General features: G+C 37.6%; 2 protein-coding genes and 1 long non-coding RNA gene across 3 annotated transcripts; 1 reads left to right on the top strand and 2 right to left on the bottom strand.

Moving 5' to 3' along the window:
* Positions 1-161: 161 nt before the first annotated feature.
* LOC111273581 (polypeptide N-acetylgalactosaminyltransferase 11) lies at positions 162-13,774 on the top strand. Its single transcript, XM_022855297.2, has 5 exons — positions 162-997; positions 2,297-2,475; positions 7,956-8,151; positions 9,589-10,286; positions 12,451-13,774. The coding sequence occupies exons 1-5, from the start codon at positions 770-772 to the stop codon at positions 12,947-12,949; spliced, it is 1,800 nt and encodes a 599-aa protein (XP_022711032.1). The 5' UTR covers positions 162-769; the 3' UTR covers positions 12,950-13,774.
* Positions 8,041-9,659, bottom strand: LOC111273583 (uncharacterized). Its single transcript, XR_002687941.1, has 3 exons — positions 9,574-9,659; positions 9,127-9,282; positions 8,041-8,125 (listed from the first exon to the last, which is right to left on the bottom strand). It is a non-coding gene; the product is annotated as an uncharacterized LOC111273583 (long non-coding RNA).
* A 909-nt stretch (positions 13,775-14,683) lies between the features above and the next one.
* Sec61alpha (SEC61 translocon subunit alpha) lies at positions 14,684-20,500 on the bottom strand. Its single transcript, XM_022855298.2, has 5 exons — positions 20,327-20,500; positions 19,272-19,339; positions 19,043-19,108; positions 16,853-17,777; positions 14,684-16,019 (listed from the first exon to the last, which is right to left on the bottom strand). The coding sequence occupies exons 1-5, from the start codon at positions 20,331-20,333 to the stop codon at positions 15,655-15,657; spliced, it is 1,431 nt and encodes a 476-aa protein (XP_022711033.1). The 5' UTR covers positions 20,334-20,500; the 3' UTR covers positions 14,684-15,654.
* Between the last annotated feature and the right edge of the window lie 1,961 nt (positions 20,501-22,461).

Below are 22,461 nucleotides of genomic sequence, written 5' to 3' on the forward strand. Positions count from 1 at the left end.
CATACCTGAGCCTGTCAGCATTACTTAGACACCGTATATTTCTTAGACATCAGGCACGTCATTCTACCGCGTTCCCCTCCGTGATGTTATGATAAAATCAAATCAAGTACAAATACAGTTAATCAAAAGTCAGTTTATTGACCGCCTACTTGCACACACTCTTCCCGACTTTTGATCCAAGATGGCGCCAACACGAGGTGCCCACTGAAAAGGAGGAGTGTGCATAGCTGATCTGTCGGTTACCCCTTTTTATGCAGGTGCAGTCTGTACGTAATTCTGAGCTATTGTACATCACACTATGTCCTAGTTGTGACGACAGGATTAATGAATCAATTATATTTGACCAAGCAAATGTGTACATTCTTCTGTGTCGCTCTTGTGTTCTCCGAGATGGAATTGTTTACCGCATCACGTTAGCGAATTGAATAGATATGAAGTTACACAGGACTCTCTGTAGCGCACTGTAATGGAATAAAAATGCAGAAAAATCGAAATGGCAGAGAGTAATCGCAAAATACGCGATAAATGAATGCGCACTTATACTTCAAGACAAAATGCCGAAATGTTGTATTAGTCCATCATTAAAATTCTGGGAAACCATTTTGTATACCCCCCCGTCCCTCTTAAGTAGTATTACTTTGTTTTTGTTGAATAAAAATGCGGTACCAGGCATGGAATTCCTTCATCATTCATCCATCACCATATTTTACAAAGGAACTAAGAACCTTGTGTTGAATAATCTACGGACGCTGTGCGATTTGTGTGCTGGATGACTGCTGGTACGCCCCTCAATGTGTTGACTGCGTTAAAAGCAATGACAATCACCGCACCTCCGTTAGAAGGTGCCGTCATGCGGTCGAAGGTGTTATGCGGGGTTTTAGGTCTAGTGTTATGGAGTCTTTTATTCATTTTCTACTACCTCAGTTACTTTGGTGGACAGAAGACACATCTAAAGATGCGTTATACATCGGTGAAAGCATACACGCACGAAGACAAGGTACAATAATCGTTTCTATTAATTTGTGTTATCGGAAAGTCGCTAAGCAAACTTCTTTTGAACAGAAAGAAAATAGTATAACCGCAACAATCATATTGATTATAGAATTATCACTATTTATGGAGAAGTTACTGAACCTTACATTTTATATTCGCTTAAAAACAGTCGATTTATTTTTGCAGTTTATTTGAACACTCTTTAACTCAATATGATATCAATAACTACTGATGTTAAAACTTCTTGTTGTGCAAAGGATAAATAATCGAATACATATATATATTAACCATTAACCTTTTTTTATTTTTTCTGTTTAATATATGTCCTACATACATTTAAACTACGATATATTTCAGCTTTGGCTAACTTATTAAAAAATATTAAACTAAGCGTTAATTGAATCAATTATTTGTTTATGCAAGCTGGTAGTTTTACAGTCATTTGGTTTACATATGTGATCTATGTAACAATACATGACAAAATCTAAGATTAGAACAATTGTTTGTATTGTGACTTTTAAAAGAGGAGAGGGAAAGGAAGACAAATAGCTGGTTGACATACAATTACGAACCATTAAGTATTTCACTCATCTGTGATCTGTCTCTGCAAAATATTTAATTCGTTCCAATTAGTTTATTATACTTCAAATACTAATAAATAAATAACTATATTTTCCTTAAAGGCGTTTAAGGCATACCCGCCAAACCAATGCCTGAAGTTGATGCAATAAGTCTAGTGCAAGACGCAGAAATAAGGTACTTTAGTCCGGATCCCTTTATTATGCTTATCGCTTAATTGCTTAACATATATTCCTTTTTAAAGTTCTATTTAGCTAATAATTTAATCTGAACATAAAGCGTAACATATTGAAATTCATGATCCTATTGTATATACACAAAAATCTGCTCAACTAAGATTCCGTCCGTTGATAGTTTTATATCAATTTAACTTTTAATTTCGTTAGTCTAGAATACCTTGCGATTTAAACATGCAAACTTGACTCCAAACGATTCAAGAAGTAGAGCTACAGTTTTCTTCCGAATTCTTCATACTGAAGTTAGCAGTTTATCATAGACAATTTAAATATGACCCTTGTTGATATGAATTGTTCTAGGTATTTACCTCACAATTGATCGGCTTACCGCAGAAGCAATCCAAATAAATACTTCAAAACAATTTTTTATTGAAATCTCTGAACCGAATATTTTATGACGAATTACCTATTATATCTTGACGTCTTCTGACTGTGATGAATGTCTGTATAGCAGCAAGATTACTCAAGTGAACTCACATTTGTTTCAGAGTGAATTTGCGGAGAAGACAGGCGAGATTTTGAAACTTGGCCTTATTCGTAACTCTCGAGAACAACGTGCCAAACAACAAGGTTATCAAAGACACGCGTTTAACACCTTAGTCTCCGAACGCATTGGTGTGAGGCGAAGGCTACCTGATACGAGACATTCACTCTGTAAATTGGAAAGGTAAGGCCAAGAATTAACGAATGCATACTCATCATACAATGTTGGTCATCATGTGAAAAAAAATTCTGGAGCCTGATTACTGTTAGTGGGAAACAACGTCAGAAAGTGATTATTCGGGTAATGACGATATGTCGTCGTTAAGAACAAACACCAACTCGTCATTACTTCGATATTGATGATCGATATCGTAATACTGTTGTGGAGTAATCATTTTGGATCGTTACCTAAGACGGGACTTGGCTTTTAGGGATTACCAGGGCATCACATGCTACTTTAGTTCGTTCATTTGTTTATCCATGAAAGCTTATCCATTTTCACGATTTCGCTGTACTTTTACCTACTTGTCTGAGTTAAAATAGATTGAAATTTTAACTAAATCGATATACGAAAAATTGCTTACAACGAAAAATGCTTGAAGATGGACTGTTTATGCTTATATGCATGGATGCGATTCAAATCTGTGCAAAGAAGTCTCCCAGTTACGACTAAAATGTGAACGAGGTTTGCCAACGCATTATCCAATGTTGAGAGAATACATGGGTAGGAGGCGGATAGTAAGATCGACACGACAACTTTTTATCCCAGTTTAAACACTTCGGTGATCTTCTGCATTATCAATAAGTGGCCACACTGTCTCCTGACGAGATAATTAATATGTCACTTACATGTGTGCTCGTTCAAAGAATTTAAACATAGACAGTGAATTTAAATAGTGAAATAAGTAGTATCTTTAATCTTCTTGAAAACTACTAAAACTTTCAATACGTTAGAAAATTGTTATAAATCACTCGACTCTTTAAAACAGCTTTTTCGATTTACTACCAGCATTCTTTAAAACGTCAGAATGTAGTCTGTCATTTAACTCACTCAACTAGATCAGACACCTTATATTATCGAAAACTACCTTAGGGTCTATTGACCACAATCGATACTAAGGAAACATAACCTAAAAATATTAAAAAATGGAAAGCTATAAACGTAGATATAGAAGTTATCAACTTGTTTAGTAGATTCTTCCGTTAGTAGACAAACTTCTTTTTATCTGTTGTGTTCGTTTAGATCCGTAGGTGCACCTATTCGCCAACGGGGTTAGTCACTCCTACGTTGGAATCTCTTTTAGAAAGCAGAGTTGAGGTGTCGCCAAAGCAGGAGTGGTATTTCTGACAACGGATACTGTGGCTAAAGAGTTGATGAATTCGGTATTGTGCAATACTATAGACCGTTTTCCCTAGTACGTATCAAATATAGTGGACAACGATGTTGGCTCGAATGAAACAGGCTTGAGGGAGGGAGGTACCATACACCTGGTAGCAGTTCTATCAACCAACCGAACTGTATAAACTACTTCTTATCGAAGCCAGGCTAAATGACGACGCAAAATGTAGCATGCAGAGAAATGGCATTACTGATAAATTGTAAAACGTCATAGAAAATATACTTAGCGACTTCGCTAGCTTCATCCGTCAAAACAATCTTTACCTGTCAACGTATTCCATCCCTGTTCCGAATTCAGAAGATAATATATACTCTCTGGTGAAAAATTTAAAGTTAAGTTCGATGTATGGTTCACGGCTCATAACCCATTCCATTGAATGTAAAGGCCTTCACGACATTGATAGGAATATTCAGAAGGTGTGAGCTCCATCAAATAGTAGAACAACAAGTTTATACAGGTTTTTGCAAGACACGACGACAAGGAGATGGGGCTCCATTTAGTTCCACATAAACGCACCTATATAGACCTCCATTTTTGTACAACAAATGGGTTTTCTCCAGTTCCCCCTTTTGTTTTCACACTCTTTCCCTCTACTTTTTTCCATTCTATATTTCACCCTTATTAATTATAATTTGAGACGTTGTGAACTTGAAATTCCTCATAAAATGCAAGCTTTGTCACCCGATGTATAATACAAGGGGGAATTAGTTAGACTTGAATGCAACTGTCCTAGTAATGCAGCTCACGATGCGTTGTTATGGAGTGTTTCGGTCAGGTAACGAAGTCTGCTATACTTTTTAGATAATTTTAATATATCAGGTATGGACTGATCGGATTCGGTACTGCCGAATCATTTGAGAACGCTTTTAAAGAGTTGGTGTGCCGGGAATCATCTGTCCAAATTTGTGGAAACAATAACTGGTCCATCTACACATAAAAACAATCCTACCAATGTAGCTTTAAATACGTCATATATACCTTTATATAATATTACGGATGCAAACCAGGGTTTTACCGTTGAACTGTTCCTGGGTTTAGTTGCTCCACTATAAAATGAATAACCTATCGTTAATCCCATTTCCTGTCTTACCTGGCCAACGGTGCATTGGGCTTTCTGTCCCCACATATATTTGGCACAAGAGCATAAGCACTACCAGTGATAACGGAAAAGGCCGAAGCGCAGCAGTCAAGTTTCTTTTACATGCTCAAGTATATATATATATATATATATATATATATATATATATTTAAATTCACTGAACAAAGAAATTCCCTCCAAGTGTAGCACTAAATATAAAAAGAACGAAGTAAAATGGAATTGGACATGAAGGACTTAAAGAGGATAATGGAAAATAAGTCAAAACGAAAAACTCATGACAAATTAAAATTTCGAAGAACGACTATTGAACTACGAGTGCTGAGAAATCGAAGCTTTCAATTAAAGATTTGAAGTCTGTTATTTAGCATACAAACGAGCACCTAATATTCCGTATCGGAGTCCATCGGAACCCCACACATCCACAGTATTAATTGTTATAAAACGTCGATACTTTTTTAAGAAAAAAATTGGGACGTTCTGTTTGGCAGCGAAACAATCCACCACAGAAACATGTTCGCCCTCCACTGGCAATACCAAAAACAGATATCTTTTCCATTAAAAAACCCTCTTTAAGAATGCGTAGTTTTACTTCAGATGATATTCCGTTGCCATTCTATAGGAAAAGTTGCAGTTTAAGAAAGTATAAACGAACGCGTTTATATTCTATCTGGGATTCCTGAAGCCGTTTCCGTATACGGTCTAAATAATAAAGGCCTATGTGTGAAACTCATTCCTCGCTGTTGATCTGACGGAGGAAATTCGTAAGTGGAAAAGGAGGGAATCCACTGGGAGAAGAAAAGAATTTTCTATAAGCGGGAAGAAGAAAATTTTCGAGGAGAATATGCACTAAACCATTATTATCCGTTCAGTTACTTGTAAAATTAACCGCTGCTCTTTGTATTAAAAACGTTGATAGATCTGGAAGGAAGGCTAACCTTTTCTATTCTCCTATTGTCTCTAAATCTACCACCTTCAGGCCAGTCTGGACATTCTTTTTGTCCCAACTCCTCCCTTCGTTCGCTATACTGAAGGTCTCCTAAGGACATTTTTCATCATATTGAGAGTTCCCCGACGCGTCTCTCCACTCCCTCTGATATGCTAGAGTATAGCTTATAATATATTTAACCGCCTGGTCCTTCGTCCACGAAGACTATTTCATGTAGAGTTTAATCAAAAAAAGCAGAAACACGTGGAGATTCTGTACTCGACATTATCGGATTTACCCGAGTTACATACGACACATATGCCTATTTGCGACATACTAATTCTAATTACGTAGGTCTGAAACTGGCCATGTCTCGTCAATGCCTGCGTGACATGATACATCTGCCTCCCGCCTGATTTGTCATACCACGGCTCGAGATCTGAAATGAGAGATTTAGTTCATATGCCTACCGCATTCCTGCGTGTTTCTCTTGCCACCATTGCGTTTGCCACTTTTTAAAGATAGCTGTCCGCGCCGTTGTAATATCCAAATTGTCGTCACAGTATAGTTCCGCTCTTTGCTCAGACAGAAGTGTTACGAGAGCGCCTTTACTAGAACTAAGACTGACTCTGTAAAGACCATCTGTTGTTATAAACCCGGCTAATTCTGATCACGACCGTTTTTTCTGTGGCCAACAAAATGTTTGATTTCCTTGCTGGCGAGACCTGCGCCTGCCAAAATTAGGACTTGGGACCGAGTGGTTACTACTTACATTATTATTTTTACTACTTATTACTAATGCTATTTCCACTTTGGGATTTCATCAGTCATAGTAGCCAGTACGCCGCAAAGCAGCACCTGAATCAGCTTGACTTATAATAGATCTTACGAACGTAGTATGATTTAAAAATATTTTCAAACATATATAAAAATATGGGGTCGAAATTAGATAACTGCAATTCAAAGGCTCAATTTGGCATGCATTACTTTGAAAACTTACTTGATTACTGGCTACTAAATTTATTTCGACTTTTCGAAGATTCTAACAGTATAAGTCAGAAAAAAACTTTTGTATGACTTAAATTAAATTTTATAATTAAAATTACGAGCCGTTGGGTTAGTAGAAAGTTATACACGAGAGTGTTCTTTGCGGGTCATATATAGTGTCAGCATATAAGGGAATCGTCTTTAGATGTTCTGCATAATCACTGTGTAAGATCGCTATTACTTTGTATGTCTATTTTGTATATAAAAATAGTAATCCAGTTGGTCAATCCTAATCGATGAGTGAATTACTTGCAGTTTTCTTCAAGAAAAACGGAAGAATCAAAAGGTCGACAAATTTTGTTTTGGGCTAACGCATCATATTTGTTGCACTCCACTTTGTCTCAAAGGCTCTCACAATATATATTATTAATCAATTTATATAAAATGTGTACTCAGGAAACTTAAAGTAGCACAATGCGTTAACTTCAGCTTAACATTTCTGCCAATTGTTTTTCAAACGTAAAAAAATTGCTTGAAAACTTTAATAGCCTTACTGCGAAATTTTTGCTACCAGTGCTGAATCTGGAAAAAATAAAAGTTACTAGGCCCGACAATATAGTTTTCCAACTATAACTAGTATCAGCCACTGCCCGGTTGACTGTTCAGGGCTAATCCTGTTCAGAAAATGTTTGGGTCTAAGGTTCAATGCTCGCCTTGAATGTCAAAATATCTATAGGGGAGCAACGGAGCAAAAAAAAAAATCGAAGAGGCAAAAGATTAGGGAATAAGACAATCTGAGCGTTCTCAATATTACTCGTGCATTATCGTTTAAGAATCATCAAGGTCATTATAGAAAATAATAATTGGTTCGTTTTCGCACACTTGGCGCGCTACAGATATATGGTAATTAGTAATTACAGAGTTCAACAAAGTAGATATACAGTATACTATAACAGATTTACTTGTAAACTTTACGCTGCATTCACTGTATGTATGTGGTTTTAGACGTGGGAGCCAGTGATGTCTATGGAATTGCTTCTTAGCCTTATCTTGCTTCGTACTGGTGTAGATGATAGAAGTATCATAAACAGAAATGTAGAGACGGATATTTACGTTTAATTATATAACAGAACCTAGATCTACATTGATTACTAAAGTAATTTATTTTTTTATTTTCCGAAAATTGCTATTGTTTTTTATTTTTATGAATGGATGTTGCTTGTCCTTTAGTTAAAGTACGGTACAACTTTCAGGTATCCTCGTAATCTTCCTCGAGCAACAGTGATTATCTGTTTCTTCAATGAAGCATGGTCCACTCTCATACGAACAGTGAATTCGGTTTTGGATCGGTCTCCGCCATCTCTCCTTCATGAAGTGATACTTGTTGACGATCTTTCGGACATCGATGAACTAGAGCCTCTTGCTAGATTCATCCAAAGGCATGAAAAGGTATATATCGGAGTGTGAACAAAAACCAGCTAAGAACTAGATGAAGAGGAACAATGTCGTACGATCATGTCCCGATTTTGTGTATAGTTTTCAATGTATATTGATTTTAATTAAATTAAACATATGAAAAGGTATAATGAAAAACGAGAACACATGTAGCCGCAGAAAGAGTCCTTGCCGAAAATCACAACTTTAGATTTCTCACTTCCACATTTTAATCGAAACGTAGAAATGGAAAATCATCTATTTTATGAAAAACCCCACCTACGGCCACGGTTAGCGGTTATGAATACACAAGTTTGGATCTTTTTCTTCACAAATGTTTCTCATAACAAAGTCGCAATGTATTGTACCTAACATTCACTTCCCACATTTTCTTAGCAACTTATAGCAGACTTGAGAATGGTGGGCTTGAACCCGAGTTTAAAGATAATGCACCTCAACTTCTATTGCCCTATCGTCATTCTCGTCTCAGTAATTTCTTCCCTCTGTTGCAACTAGCCCACTGCATCGCTTTAATTATTCTATTAGCTCGTTCTAGTTATTCAGCTACACGATTGCAATGTTTAGTCAATATTCCGTCAATTGCTCCGATTTCAGTGCTACATTACCCCCATTTGAATGCTCTGTTACCGTGTTCTGGCCATAACAACATTTGCTCTTAACAAAATAATGTTCGAAAGCAGCTGCTAGTTCGAATGCAATCCAACTTGTAAGGTCTTGGCAAGTAATCCCGGACTACACATATCAACATGCATACGAGCTGATTTGAGCAGTTGTGACAAAATTACAGAAAGGGATAGATTTCATAATCCAGCATTTTTTTGCTAAAAGCACTTTAAGATAGAGCTTTATCGCCACTTCATCAAGCAACGCTCGCTTTGCCTCTACAAAGTTAGCGAAGATGTTTCTTTCCTGGTACTAGCATGCTTGAACTCCGACAAGCAGTCCGCAAGCCTCTCATTGAATCCCTACCACATATCGATACTCGCCACCTTACGGCTGTAGGAGAATTTGTGCTTCGTTCGTCCCGCGTTGGTTGGCATCCAGGTTAGACCTTGTCCATTTCAAAACGCTGGCACCAGGTGGCAACACGCCAGTTATTCCTTCGTCAAGGCTGTCTCTTCTAATCTATTTGGATACCCACAGGTGTGACCACCGTTGTAGCTACTGCATTTCAAACTAACACTATGCCATTATAAAAGGGTATTATAAACATATACTGTGGAAGTAGTATTAAAGTGACCCTGTCATAAATGTGTTGCATATTTTTTTTGTTATATATATATATATTTGACTACAATAATTTATTTTAAACTCCAACGGGGGTGAAAAGATTTTCGAAAACTACATGATGTCATGACCAAGATTAGTTTTATATTTCATAATGTGGCTCACGCAATAAGTTGATGCCTCGCCTACCTTTTTGTCTTGCAGGTTCGACTGATTCGCACTCGAGAGCGTGAAGGTCTGATACGAGCCCGTATGGTAGGTGCTCATAATTCTACAGGAGAAGTACTCGTTTTTCTTGATAGTCACGTTGAAGTGAACGAGCGCTGGCTGCAGCCCCTTTTAGCTCCCATTCAGTCCAATCCATTAACAGTTACCTGTCCGGTAATTGATATCATCAATGCCGATACATTCGAGTACACTCCCTCGCCACTCGTTAAGGGAGGTTTTAATTGGGGTATGCACTTTAGATGGGATAATTTACCAAAAGGCTACTTTAAAACCGATCGCGACCGGATCGCGCCGTTACCTTCACCAACGATGGCGGGCGGTTTATTTGCTATTCATCGAAACGAGTTTCGTCGATTGGGCGAATATGACTGGGGTATGGACATTTGGGGCGGCGAAAATCTCGAGCTTTCGTTTAGAATCTGGATGTGCGGAGGTAACTTGAAGATAATACCCTGTTCAAGAGTGGGGCATGTATTTCGAAAAAGGCGGCCGTATAACGCTCCTAACGGAGAGGATACTCTAGCAAAGAACTCTCTTCGGGTGGCCAACGTATGGATGGATGAGTACAAGAAGTATTATTACCAAGTAAGACCAGACCTTAAGGATAAGGACTATGGGGACATATCGGCAAGAATCGAACTGCGGAAGAAACTTCGGTGTAAGTCCTTCGATTGGTGAGTGTGCATTTGTTTTGAAAGTTTGACACTACTGGCAGCAAAAGGAAACCATTAAACTGGAACATATTTGTGTCCATTAGTACTACCACTATTTAAAAAGAGGCGCGTGCTTGTTCTTGAAAAAATCATTATAACATAACTAAAAAAGGTTGTGGAAGTGTATAGTAAAACAAATAAATAATAGCGAACATTGTTTGACTATTATCATAAGTCCACGTCAATTTTTTGCCTTAATATAGCTAGCCTGAGAGTAGAAAAAAAAAGAAGCGATGCTGGACAGACAGCTCGTTTACACTTCTATAAAACACTAGTCAAAGGTATTCGTTAGCTTGTTCAAATTTGTAGCTTGTCAAATCCTATGGCTGGAGGGCTGTGTCGAAAAAAAACGAAAAATGAGAATGAAAATTTTCGTAAATGGGGTATTTTATTTTCGGATAGGGAGAAAGGCAGTCTATACTGCACTTATCGACGCTTTTTTTAGCCACCTAAAGTAAGTAATTAAAATTTTATTGAAGATACCTGAACTAGGATTTTTAGGATACTTGGAGACGCTTAAGGGTTTGACGATATTTTCATCTATACTCACCCATACAACGAGAATAGCTTCAATGAGTTATTCCCGGGAAATGAACTGTTTTGAACAGTTCAAACTATCCTTAGAAATGCTCATATAGTACCTTTCTATGTCTCGATTTTTGCGTCTGACATCCCCATTAGACATTTAATAGGCTTCCAACGCAAACAATGTCTATGCCTAGACCTAAACCTATAAGGTATAATACCGAGATGTAACTTTTCTAAAAGTATATTTCTACAACATTGCCAGTGTTAACTACCGCGAACTTCTGTTGTGATTTCATCACAAGTAATGTAAATTGCTACATATAGTGAAAACATAGTTTCTTTATGGACTTGCAAAGGCTTATAAAAAGGTAGCAATCTCTCAAAGTCCAATACAGTGAATAATGTTATACACATGACATACTTAAGTTTCTATATGTAAGTTATGGAATAGCACAAAATCATTGACATTAAATTATGTACTTTCAAGTGGTGATATAATGAAAAGTGATCAACAAAAAATTCTGAGGGTAACCAAATCCCGCATATCATTAAATTTGCGAGACACAGAGATACCATGAACAAGACAAGAGATATATTTGTGAGTACTGCTAATTTTCTTGCTGAAGATATCATTCCGGGCAACACAGCCAAATCAAATCAGTAAACCTAGCTTGTGAGCTTATATAGTGGACCTTTTATTTCAAATTAGATTTTTAAACAATATTATAAAATATCTATTTTACATCTAATATAAACTCGAATACTTGGCATCACTGTTATAGCGTTTTTTAAAGTGCCGTATCCGATTCCAGTGAACGGAACATCACATTATTAGAAAAGTTTACTCTTTACGCTACTTATCGAAATCAATAAGTTGAAATAGAACGACTTCTTTGTTATTTTTTATGATGAGCGTGTGCCTCTCAAAAAGCTATCTTACCAGTAGCAGAGTAAAGGCTTGATTTTCAGAGATTTACATTGCATTCGGGCAATAATTCACTTCAAAATTCAATATCATGAAAGATCCTTGAGGAAAGTTCGGCCTTTTGGAAAAACTCATTGAGGCAATTATGGCTGAAAGAGGACGATAGGGGAATATTGCATGATTTACATGTAAGTTATGCGTCCGGGAAAAATTCAACGAGACATAAATTAAAAAATTTGTGTGTTATATATGTACAAACTTTCCGATCCTTTTCTTAGATTCATTTGAAGTGTGCGTAAATGTGTCCATAAGATACGTGCCTTGAAAGAAAGGTTCACTACGTTTGTTGCTTGGTATTTGGTGTGGACTCATAGCATCATGTTACTCGTTGCACGTGCAACGCACACAAACTACCTTAAATAGTGGAATTCTTGACGGTTATGTTCTCTATAGATTTCCTATAACATACGCCTGAACGGCTTCACGCTTTTTTTTTTAAAACTTATGCTACAAAAGGACTATTAACACATGCTAATCTTAATTTATATAGGTTAGTTGTTTTGATTTGAGCAACCTACCACAAATCTCGATATTAGCCTGGTGATCTAAACTCGATCGAAAAACCAATGCAAGCTAGTAAAAAAAATTAACACACTTTTCTTTCTATGCCAGGTACCTCCATAACGTTTATCCGGATCTGCAGCCGCCTACTAACCGTACTGGACTTCGAAATCTTGCATTATATAAACGAAAACAACCAGTTATGACTGGACGTTTCCAGATTCGTGTTGACTCACTTTGTGTCCAATCAGAAGACAGCGTTTTAACTCGTGGAAGCTTTCTCTTCCTTCAAAAATGCGACTTTCGAAATAAACGTCAATCTTGGTTTGAGACAGAGAAACGAGATTTACGGTTGGGAAATATCCTCTGCCTTGATGGTGGTGGGAAGGGGGTACCAAGATTAAAAAAATGCCACGAAATGGGCGGTTCCCAAGACTGGAGATATTCTGCAAAGTACGGAGCACCTCTTTATAACATGGCGAGTGGTATGTGCCTCGGCTCTGCTAAAGTTGCTGAAGGTCAACGGGTGACTTTGGAAATATGCAGCTCAGATCGAGCTCTTAAATGGGACTTCGTTGCACAAAAAAAATATAGACTGGCCCTACTTTAGGCCTAGATTTAGGATCAACTTAACCTATTGGAACATATCGTACTTCCAAATTAAATTTCCTCTATAGTTAAATCATATCAGTTTAATAAGTTGCATTACTTGCACTATTCGGACTCTTCTTTATATACTATTAGGTTCTTAGAAACATCTCAAATGTCTTTCGAAACTTTGAAATTTCTTGTGCACTAATGGTTTTAGCAAAAAAAAGCCACTAATCTTCTCCACAAGCTTGTGGAGATCATTGTTTTGTTTGTATCTTTTTTAGCTCCACTTCGGTCTTCATAGATGAACACTTCCATGACAAAAAACGGCATTCCAATTTTTCCTTCGGTATGCTTTTATTTTATAAACTGCCTTGATTCGCCCTTCGCCGAGATTAAACCATACGCAATTTAGCATCTTTGGGCCGCGTGCCACAAGACTGATAGAACAAAAAGTTACTAAACAACACATTTTACAATAAGCAACAACGGCAACTTTTTTAGCAACCTAATAGTAAAGCACTTTTCTGTGTTAATTGGACACAGTATTGTTTGGCTCGATTTGAAACTGCATCGTTGAAAATCTCATTCTGATCCACCCAATCATTCTATGAACATATACAACTTGTGCAATTTTGAATTTTGAAGAGAGAGACAAATCCTCGTTTTTAATAATCCTTATAATTTCAGCATCAAATGTTTCAGCTACTCACATCACAAGTAATTCACTATCTCACCTAATTTCTTTCTCACTTCTGTATCACATTTAGTATTGTTCTGTATTGTCTACTCAAAAATTATATTTAGCATAAATAATAAATAAAAATGGGGTAGTGTCTTTGCAGTGGTGGATTTGTGCTCTTAAAAATACCGAGTTTGGTAGTCGCAAATGTATTTTGTGATATAACCTTTATAATACAATGCTAGGTCAATAAAGTATAATCAAGTAATAAAGCTCCACTGACGGGGCGATGTATATACATGTATTGCCATAGACACCAAATGTCACCGTTTGTACTTACAGGAGAAAAAGTAAAATATTTCATTTCACAATTCTTGAAATCATTTTCAATTCCTAGCTTTTTAAATTTTGAAACCAAGCAGTGTAGTTAGGTATTGCCGGTGATGAGTACAAGACTCATGGCCCTGAGAGCTAATAAAATTAGTTAGAGTTAAACAAGGCGAAGCAACATTGTTAAGAATCTGGTCATATCAAAGCGTCTTACCGCCGAGTAGAGTAAGACACTCAAAAAGAAACAGCTCAATCATCGCTAAATTTCTGCCATTTTACGGTTTCAACTACGACAACTCTTTTAATAGTTTTCACCAAAGCTCCCGAAATCAAACATTTAAAACGTACTAAAAAGATTCGCTGATGGACTCAGTGACATGTTAATTACGGTATTACGAAAAGCACACTGTTTACTGAAAACTCTTCATCATAAAATACGAATGGCTTTACAAAATATGTGAACGTGTGGCTTACTGCACGATGATTATCTACTAGAAGTACATTCGAAGTTCTATCAAAATCCTTTATCATGCGAGCACAAGTAAGAACAGGCAAATGCAATGTTTTTGAGAGATGAACATTCTGGGAATTAACCCAGATTGTAGCCAAAACTATAGGAGGCTTACTGGCGCTTTATTTAGGTAAAAGGGATTATTTGCACACTGCAAAAGCAATGCAATTTCTGTGTCAACCTATGGCATTCTGTTAAGTCTATTACATAAGGAAGCATCTCTCGATGAATAATGTGATTCACTTTTTGGTACTTGACAGTTTATTTTTTTAACATATAAAAGTTGTAGCTCTATACACAGCGAACGAATAGGCAGACCGCTTATGGTCAAGCCGCTCGAATGACAAACATTCAGCATATCAGTTCAAATAGGACAAGTGCTACAGACTCACGACACACTCGAGCGCTATCAGTAGGACATCTCTCCGAGTACCTCCCGAGGCCCTTTCGTCATTTTCGATTCGATTTCTAGACACGAGGGGCAGCGTGAGGGGAGTCCACATTTGCAGACAGGGTAACTAAGTGTAAACTGATTAGATTACCCGCATATCTAATTGAGTTGTGTTTTATTCCTAACGGAAACAAAATTATGCGTGCATATCTTTTTTGTTATTGAAAAACTAGAGCCTTGTTGTCCAGTCTGGCTTCCTCACTGTAGCTTGCCTTAACTACAGCGTCTACGTTTCTATAGCTCCGATTGAACCCCGATTCAATGTACTTATAATATTCTTGCTTATTGATAACCTTGTTTCGAGCCTAGTGACATAATTTCACATAATTAAATTACAAATTAATTATGCAGCACATGGTCTCTTGATGTTGTTATTGTTGAATTTCCTCCTTTCTTTACCTTTGCGTTTTCACGTATCGCTTCACCGTTCTCTCTGTCTATGTTATTTCATGCTCTCACTCACTCTCTTTCTCGTTTCACTCTTTCTTGCATTCACTGAAACGGGCCTAAATAATAATAGTAAAACGAATAAGGGTAGCAGCTTAAACATAATACAGTAATTTTCTTCTCGTTCCTCAATTCCAACAACGTGCAGCATGGCTTCATCACGATAGACTCTGTTCTTATAGTTGCGTTGTTTTTATATACGTGTGTCTGTCTGTGTGATGTTGTGAAGTCTGTTTTGCTTTCGTATCCTGGTCTTCAATATCCATCTTGTATATTGTCATTATAAATTTGGTAATTAAATTACTAAAATAGCAACGTTGACATGCCGCCCATGTCACCTTGTTCACGAACAAATGTTTCGAAGTACTGATAAATTATGGTTACGGCGAGAAGGATTCCGGTTCCGGAACCGATAGCGCCGAGGAAATCTGCTAACACTGACAGGGCACCAATACAAAGTCCACCAAAGGCAGCAGCTGTGGGAATGTATCGGTTGAGCTCGTGCACCATTGACGTCTCACGGTGGCCTCTCATGATCATCTGTTGCTCTTTGAGCTGTTTCGCAACGTCTTTGGCCGATGAGCCAGAAACATCGATCCATGTCTTGGAGAAGAACGCGCACGACCCCAACATAAAGACAATGTACAGAATTGCATGGATGGGATCCGCTGCAATTAGGAGAAAATATTAATATTTTTTTTTTTTGAGATTTGATATAATAAAAATGGTGCTCGGACTAAAAATATTTCAAATCCAGATTTGATAAAGCTCAAATTCTCACATAATCATAATCATTCAAAAAATAGGAAAAAAAACACTGTAATTAAGAATATTAATAGAACTATAGTTAATTTAATTAAAAAATAGCGAAAGAATAAATTGGTTGCATGGGTAACAGGGACCGTGTAATAGTTGGAGCAAGTAAAGGTTAGTATATGCGAGTTATAATGAGCTAGATAGGTATAAGGATTATGGACGTGTCATATATTAGTTATTTAAGTTGGCTTTATAATGGAACAAAGTACCATGTTTGAGCAATTTGAGGTCACAATCAAAACGTATATTTTATAAAATAGTTGAGCATGTATTTCATCCACATGAAAACCATGCGCTAGACAATATAAAAATAAATACGTAGACTCGCGGGACAGGTGACATTCGCGAAGAGGCAAATATCGATAGAACGAAAAGATCGATTATTCAAGAAAGAAGCGAAACAATAGAAAAGAGTTGCTTCCTACTGTATAATGGAAGTTATCATGGTTATGAAAGAATGATGCCTGTACCCGCGCGATGTGGCTGCACTAGAGCAATACCAGTAAAAATCTTATATATTTTTCTACAAAAATCTTATACAGTATGTACAAGATTTCGCAAAATACAGGATTGGGCGGCTACGAGTTCTTATCGCCCACATGTTTCTCATCCCTCTCCCTGGCCCGGTTTTTTTCACACATACGTTTATAATCAAAAGAAAATTGTTTCAGCCGAATGAACTTACAAAGTATAGCTCCAAGGTTCTCCGGAGGCGAGAGGTAGTAGCATAACCCGCCAGTTGGATACGATCTCCCGCCGTAACCAGCTCCTGCGTCAGACCAGACGCCGAGCAGGTTCACTAGGACGCTGCCGGCAAACTTCACAGAGAGCATTTGCGATATAACATATAGATTGGAAACCAGCGCAGACTGTAGGATGATGGGTATATTCGATGTATAAAATAGCTTTATCGGGTAAGACGAGTACTGTCCCCGGTAACGATTAGACTTGATAGGAAGATCCACACGGAAGCCTTGGAAATAGATTACAATGGCGAAAACTAAGACAGTTGCAAGAAGATTCATTAGGTTTGGTAGGTTGGGCCGGTAGAAAGCTTCGCGAAGAGCTCGAATTTTGTCTGTACGTGTAGCTAGAAGGTGAAACAAAGCAATGATGGCACCCTCAAATTCTGTACCACGTCCGGCATTGACAGTCGATGGTGAAAACGCTTTCCATACAATTGTTTCGCAGATGTTTGTGGCGATGAATAATGAAATACCGGAGCCAAGGCCGTAACCCTTCTGCAACAACTCGTCGAGAAGAAGAACAATAAGGCCTGCAACAAACAGCTGCACGATGATCAGAAAACAAACACCGGCTCCAATATCGTACGGGTCGCCATACATGCCTGTCATAACGTACACGATAGCCTGCCCAATCGTAATAACCATTCCGAAAAGCTTTTGAGCGCCGTTGAACAAGGCTCGGTCCTTAGGTGTGTCGCCGACCTCAATAATTTTTGCTCCGGCAAGCAGCTGCATAATAAGACCCGATGTAACAATAGGTGAGATACCAAGTTCCATGAGAGTTCCTCTGTTCGAAGCAAGAATCACTCGCATCCAATAAAAGGGATCAGCCGAATCTGAAGACATGATTCCAAATAGAGGTACCTAAAAGAGCAAATGTAAACCACAAACTATGTATTGTCTTTTAATAATTGCTCAACTCATAGTCTTTTCGATCGATAAGGACTTTATTTTTTTAATACATATATACGGTTTATACTAATGACAACGCGGTCAATTTAGGTATGCATTGATTATGATTAATCATTCAACTATGCTAATTTCTAGCAAGGATTAGAGTGCCGTATTTAACCGAACACCGTCTACAATTGTTTTACTTAAATTTACACTGGACTCTCACAAAACATCACCTAATTAGACCCTCTTAAGTTAGGATTCTGTGAGGACTCATGCAAAGAGAAAGATAACGGAGATCGTAGAAAAAGATTTTTAGAGGCGTGGGAAACTAAAAATACAGCGCATCTGCAGATTTCAAAGGCTTGTCGCTTTAACGTCGAACCTCAGCTTTTAAAAACTTGCTTTCAATTACCTTCTCTTGACAATAAGGGCAAGCCACTTAAAGTTCGAAAAACACAATAACGCCGCGTTGCATCTGATGGCGTTACAGAGTCTGTTGTCATTTACAATTTAATAACAAATGAAGGACATCATAGGAAGGATGAAATTGTTTTATTTGTGATTTTACTTTTTCTCCTAAAATAAGTAAATTGACTCTATTTTTTAACGTGTATTCACAAAAATGGGTGTTACCGTGTTAGAAATAAATGTATTAATTCGTTTTATTAGCCGACTACGCATCACAGATTCTGCAACGAAATTGGGTAATGGCACACGTGCTAGCATGATTTAGCAGTACACTCGGTAAATTGAATAAAGTAGTGAGAATAATTTATCTTGAGAATACTTATACGAATGTTTTTTTTTTATTTTCATTCATACATTTTATGTAACTGTTCTGTGCAGTTTTTAATCCAGCTCATTAGAAACTTGCTAGTAATATAAATAGATTGCTTGCCATGCAGTGAGAAATGAACCCCGCAGCAGAGTAGGTTATTAATTATTACGCGGGCATAATATTAAACATTTTTAGTTTAAAAGAATATAATATTTTTTAATACATTCGTGCAAATTCTCCAAGCTGCAGCAAAATCCGCACATCTGCATTGAAAAAATGCCATTGACTTTAGCACTGCTAAAACTGATATAGCGCAAAGTTGGTCCAGTCGACACCTTGTAGTTTGTATGGTCCTAACTATCGCATTTCGAAAAATGCCTCGAATAGCTACATTTTAATTACGATTTTACGATACAACTAGCTTATCCCGTTAGTTTTTTTGTGACGCTCTTACCTGGCAACACACCAGAAAGATGAATAGAGTAATTGCTGTCCATAACACCTTTTCCCGAAACTGAATCTGTTCAAAGCGCATACATGAACAAAAAATAAATTGATTATTGTTATGTAGGCCTTCGTAGGTAACATTTCTAAACAATAAAGCTGGAGAAAAACAATTTATAAATATTAACATATATGGAATTCAACGCATATAATATTACAATATTACAAAATTCACTAACTTTACGCTCGGGTTTTGCGACTTCCGGTAAGATGCCACAAAACGGCTTAATCACCTCCAGGAACTTAACTGAAATACGAATCATGTAATTCATTATCAAGCGTTATTACGAACAATATTAAAACAGATTTTAAGCAGGGGGACAAGAAGGTGTCGAATAGGTTGGAATATTTGCAATACGTTGATATTTGAATATTAAACGTACGCAGAAATCATACAAAGGTATATCGATATCCTTTAACAATAATTACCGTAGCTGAATATAGTATTAACTCATCAAGGTGTTCCTAGTGATCAAATCACTCCCAGTGATTTGAACGGCTTTCGTATTTTCCATAACCGATAAAACTGATTGATTGGGCAATAAAACAAATTTTAGTGTTGCATTCGAATAAAGAAAGTCACACGTAGTAATTACAAGTAATCATTAAAAAGCAAACCAAGTTTATTTCTGTGTTGCTAGTGTAGGCTGGACAGAACGTAGGACGCGCTTTTTTGAATGCTTGGTCCCGCCAATTTGATAGACAAGGAATTGTGCTCCGGCCAACCGACTGACACGTCATTCACATGTGCTTTCAGACACTGATAACACTGGCAGCCCAGATTTTTCGTAGCTCGCTGTGTCTAACCATTATCCTAGGATGCACCTAATTTATTTGTGTCCTTGAACCTCAATGTAAGGTATATGCATATTTTGACAGGGCCTTTGCCGCACCCTCCTTGTACAGTTATTTTGGCAGAGATGCTTGAAAACCAATTAGCCTGGCTAACTCTATATCAAGCCTATATTCGAATTTTCGGTGAGCTTTAAACTTTTTAAATAAACCCAAACGAGTACGTTTTCGTTAGACGAAGTAGAGCTCATTGTGCGCACATACATATGAAGAGACATCCATGTAAATACACCGAACGCCTGACTGAACCAGCCCATTCACTTAAAGAGATTCTCAAAAAAAAAGCAGCGATCCGTTTACCAGCAATGTGTCAAAAACATTTGCACATTAAAAAGCACATTTGTTGTTGAATTCATCTTGGGTTATATAACACCGTACTCACATCCCATAGTGGCTGTGTAGGTTGCAACCTTACTCTTGGAGAGCCAAGATCGTTCTGTTCGCCCCCAGCACGAACAACGACTAACTACTCACTCTCGTTGGGGGAGATCAAATACGTTCACCGGCGAACCTGCGAACACACGACGTCTAATAGTGCCAACGCTGCAGCCCGAGCTGACACGAAACCGAAACCACTGCCAGTAAGGCGAGTGCAAAAATCAAATACGTGGCGGTGCTTCGAAACGCAAACGATTGTTTCGTCAAAAATTGACACTTTGTTACATCGCCTACTTGATTAGATGGGTTAGAGACTGAATGGCTCGTATGGAGACATCGTACTTAGTTATAGGCAAATCTTTCTAAATTTTAAATAAGTTACATGCTAAACCTCGATGAACGTACACCAAGTCGATTATGTAGTGTGGTGGAATTCGAACAGGTATCCTGATGATACCAATGAAATGATACAAAGAATATTCTTCAAAGCTTCGCTTTTCCAATCTTCTCTGAACAGTAGTTTACGCCTATTCATCTCATTCTATATGCGAAATCGTTTTTTCTTCAACATCTTTGGCTGTTATTTTAGCTGTGCAGCAGTACACTATCCTATAGTACTCCTCTGAGAAGCTCGATGATCTTCATCGGATTTTTAAACGTTTTACCATTATTTCGAGAATGATCAATATTTGAGAGTACGATAAAAAGTCTTTTTGGCATCCAATCTGCTTACGCTTGCATAATCTAGAATTATTAATACGGGTGGCATACGGATTGACGACTTCTAGACTGAATCTAATCTAGAACATCTAGACTGAATTTAATGTCAGCTTTCGACTACGCTATAATATTGCATCTCAACCGATGAAGAACGCCTAGCTAAGCTGCTTGCACCCATGTCTATAATTAATTTTTTTATTTATAAGTAAAGGTTATTTTGTTTCTCTGGAGCATGGTATTATAAGAACACCTAACTGAGCGCACAAATCTGCGCCTCATCTGGAAACCGGTGACCTTAGTGTCCAAAGCCGGGTAACGTCAATCTCTTGTAAATAATTTAATAAAAATTACGTAAAAGGTAAACAAAGTGGTTTTATAAAGCGCTGTGACAAATTCAGTAAAATTTTAAGAGTTCAATTGAACTGATGAAGGTCACGTTTTACAAGATTCGTAGATAATGTATATGCGGAGATCGATTCTCTTCGTATTAGTCGAACTCTAAAGCATGCAAAGAGACTGTCATCTTTCCGGTTAGTCTTTTACGCTTATTGACCACAAATCGAAGCCATGGCTTAAATATGACAAGAAACTACGAAATCAACAAACATTCAGTTTTTGTAGATATGGCAGGTAAGCGTTTCTTTGTTAAGGGCTGAAAGCACTCAACGCGATTACCCAAGCAATAAACAGTGTTCCCTCTGATAGTGTCAATAGTATACAAGTATGTCTTTGCTTTAAACGAAAACTTAATATCACCTGTAATTCTAAGGGCTTTTATAAGCTGCTCGCTTATATTAATAATTGGCTGTAATGCCTCCTAGAAAAGCGGTAGTGGCACAACGTTTGTATTTGTAGTAGAAGCTAGTAAATAAAAATAAAGGCGCTGTGCAACCATGTATGTTATTTTTAGAAACCGTTTATGTTATGGGAGGTACCATTGCTGTTGCCGCACACGGCGCACATGCAGTACGTCTCATGCCCCTGTCAGAGCTAAAGACCACCCTTATACAAGTTCTGCCCATCTGCGAATTATGCTTTTTGGCGGTAGCCAATTCCAGAGATTGTACGCGCCATACAGATTCTGTTTCTATAAAGGATGCCTAAATACTGACAATATCGAATAAGCTCAAATAAAGACAAGCATCTAAAGCTGTCGTCCCTTTCCGATGCCAGACTACATGTGGAGCCCCGATTTATGTAGCACTCGTGAGATGTAATAAACCCCAGCTAGAATACTGCCAGAACTTATGATGAATCTCGTCGGATATTTTGAAAAATGTGTCGTCATAATGGAACTGTGAGCCTCTGAACGGTTAAAGGAGTGTAAGATAGGCGCAAAGCGCAGCGCAATTGTCAAATGGATCGATCATTATTAACACCCACATCAACAGAAGGCTTCCTTCCTCGTCGACGATACAA

This window comes from Varroa jacobsoni, unplaced genomic scaffold, assembly GCF_002532875.2.
Source record: "Varroa jacobsoni isolate VJ856 unplaced genomic scaffold, vjacob_1.0 scaffold_201, whole genome shotgun sequence".
Taxonomy (NCBI): domain Eukaryota; kingdom Metazoa; phylum Arthropoda; class Arachnida; order Mesostigmata; family Varroidae; genus Varroa; species Varroa jacobsoni.

Bases quoted from the DNA above. Each gene is read 5' to 3' on its own strand.
- LOC111273581 (XM_022855297.2), top strand. From the start codon at position 770: ATGACTGCTGGTACGCCCCTCAATGTGTTGACTGCGTTAAAAGCAATG. The intron at 8,152-9,588 runs GTATATATCGGA...TTTGTCTTGCAG, and splicing joins TCATCCAAAGGCATGAAAAG to GTTCGACTGATTCGCACTCG. The intron at 10,287-12,450 runs GTGAGTGTGCAT...TTTCTATGCCAG, and splicing joins CGGTGTAAGTCCTTCGATTG to GTACCTCCATAACGTTTATC.
- Sec61alpha (XM_022855298.2), bottom strand. The intron at 19,109-19,271 runs GTTAGTGAATTT...CGCTTTGAACAG, and splicing joins TCGCAAAACCCGAGCGTAAA to ATTCAGTTTCGGGAAAAGGT. The intron at 17,778-19,042 runs GTAAGAGCGTCA...TTGCTCTTTTAG, and splicing joins TCTTTCTGGTGTGTTGCCAG to GTACCTCTATTTGGAATCAT.